Raw genomic sequence first — 2011 nt, forward strand, 5'->3', positions numbered from 1 at the left:
AGGGGACGGCCCGGGCCCCCGTCGGGCAGTCCGCCCCAGGATTTCGGGTCACAGCCTGCCGGTCGGTCCCTGTGGGTGCCTGACGACTGTCAACGCGGATAGTAGTTGCTACCGCTACTAATGGTTAGGGAAGGGGGGGGCAAGAGGACCCCAACAGGTGTCTGCAGTCCCAGGAAACGTGGGGGGGGGGGTTAGCCCTGACTGACAGCTTCCTCGTTACCCATTGCGTCAATGGCAGGCCGGCCCTGAGTGCCAGCCCTGCATCCAGGTTCGCAGGCCTGGAAGGTCGCTGCGATGGAGGAGATCGTAGTGATAATGGCTGCAGCCGGCACCGCTGGGGCCAGGCACTGCGCCCAGACTGCTGTGCGGGTCCCGTCAGTCCTGCCCGGACCCAAGAAGAAAGGCATGAACTCCATTTCCGGCTGAGGGGACGGAGATTTAGGAGCAGCGCATTGACTTGTCAAAACAACAGCATCTTAGCAATAGGGAATGTGGAAATGGCTGAAACAAGCTTGATCCCCTGGCCCCGGGGGGGTGCCTAGGTCCTGGGAGGGAGGGGGAGGAGCGGGGTGTCTAAGGCAGCAGGGGGTGGGGTGCGTTATCAGCCCAGGTGAGGTTCCTGGGTCCCAACCGCAGCTATAAACGGGGTTACATCCTCCTTCCTGTTCCTTCACTTGATCACCTGATGGTGGATTTCTCCATGGATTCTAACCCAGGCTGCCCCGCCCCCCCTTCCATGTCTGACCCTTGACCTCAGGGCCTGGAGTGGGCCTTGGACCTGCTGTGTTCCTCCCCTGCAGCCTGAACCTTCACTCCACGAGGGGGGCTTTCTGCTGCCTGGGAAGCTGCTCAGACATCCGGCTCCTGGGCCGTTTCTTACTGTGGGGCTTCCTTCCTTGTGCTCCATGCAGGATGTCGCCATTGCGCTCACCTCCTGCTTCCTGTGCATCCTCGTGCCGCCGGGCTGGGTGCTGTCGAACCTGGAGAGCTACAAGAAGCGGGAGTGAGGGGCTGTCCTCCCTCCCCTGGGACCGGACCGCACAGCCCGTCTGTCCTGATCATGTCTGCCGCATTCCTGGCCGCCTCCCCTGGAGCATGTCCTTCAGCGACAGTGGCCCCTTCTGCAATATGACCTCTTGATTTCTCCATTGTGATCATGGGACCATGTAATTCAGTGTATAAGGCCTGCTGGGTAGGACCCACCTTGGAACAATAAAGTCTATGTAAATCATGCTTCAGAAACTCATCGTGCCTTCCCCCTGGGCTTCTGCCTCCATACTTGAGCTGAGGCTGGTGTCGGGTGGGGGTGTGGAGAAGGGGGCCCGCCTGGCCTCATGTCCCGGCTGGCTGATGGCGTGGTGGGTCCTGGGAGCCCAGCCGTTCCCCCTGCTGTCTGGGAGGGCTCCTTCCTTCGCATGCTTTCCTGTGTTGAAAGGTTTTCACTTGGGAAAACAAACACTGTTGTTGTTGGGCAGCCTTTTGTGCTCACCTTCTCTAGCTCCCCTGGTTGTGCCAAGCTCAAGGCTGTGTGTGTGTGTGTGTGTGTGTGTGTGTGTCGCTCATTGGGGCCAGCTCTGCTGCTGGAGGCCTCTTTCCTGTGGGGCCAGCCTTCCCTGCCCTCAGTCGGAGCTCCAACCATTTCTCAGGTGGCGATGTCCTTCCTAGTTGGGGGACTGGACAGTGTCTTGCTTTTTTATGTCAGCCCCAGGGCCCTTACCTTCTATCGCTACATCCGTAAGTGCTTATGGACTGGCTGGCTTCTCCCTGCGCTTCTCTGTCCCTTCTCCTCTGCTTGGGGAGTTGCTGCTCCTCCATCCCTAGGGCCCTTCCTGGGGGACTGGGGGGGGCCGCCTTAGCTGGGAAACGCTCCACACTGAGCTGGGATCCTGACTTCCGGTGTCTGGAAGGAACCCTCAGACGGCTGTCCCCACCTGGAGGGCAGCTTTCGCCTCCTTTGCATTCTCTTTGCCGGGGTCCCTTGCTCCGGGTGATTCTGGACAGACCCAGGTCC

The 2011-nt window shown here is 60.2% G+C and overlaps 1 protein-coding gene across 1 annotated transcript in view; it reads left to right on the forward strand.

Moving 5' to 3' along the window:
• Positions 1-1233, forward strand: part of NAA40 (N(alpha)-acetyltransferase 40, NatD catalytic subunit) — a 12745-nt gene extending 11512 nt beyond the window's left edge. The window contains exon 8 of the mRNA XM_014537984.1: positions 912-1233. Within this exon, the coding sequence (XP_014393470.1) occupies positions 912-1132 (221 nt within the window). The 3' untranslated portion in view covers positions 1133-1233. The remainder of the gene's footprint in view (positions 1-911) is intronic.
• The last annotated feature ends 778 nt before the right edge of the window (positions 1234-2011 follow it).

This window comes from Myotis brandtii, unplaced genomic scaffold (genome assembly GCF_000412655.1).
Source record: "Myotis brandtii unplaced genomic scaffold, ASM41265v1 scaffold187, whole genome shotgun sequence".
Taxonomy (NCBI): Eukaryota; Metazoa; Chordata; class Mammalia; order Chiroptera; family Vespertilionidae; genus Myotis; species Myotis brandtii.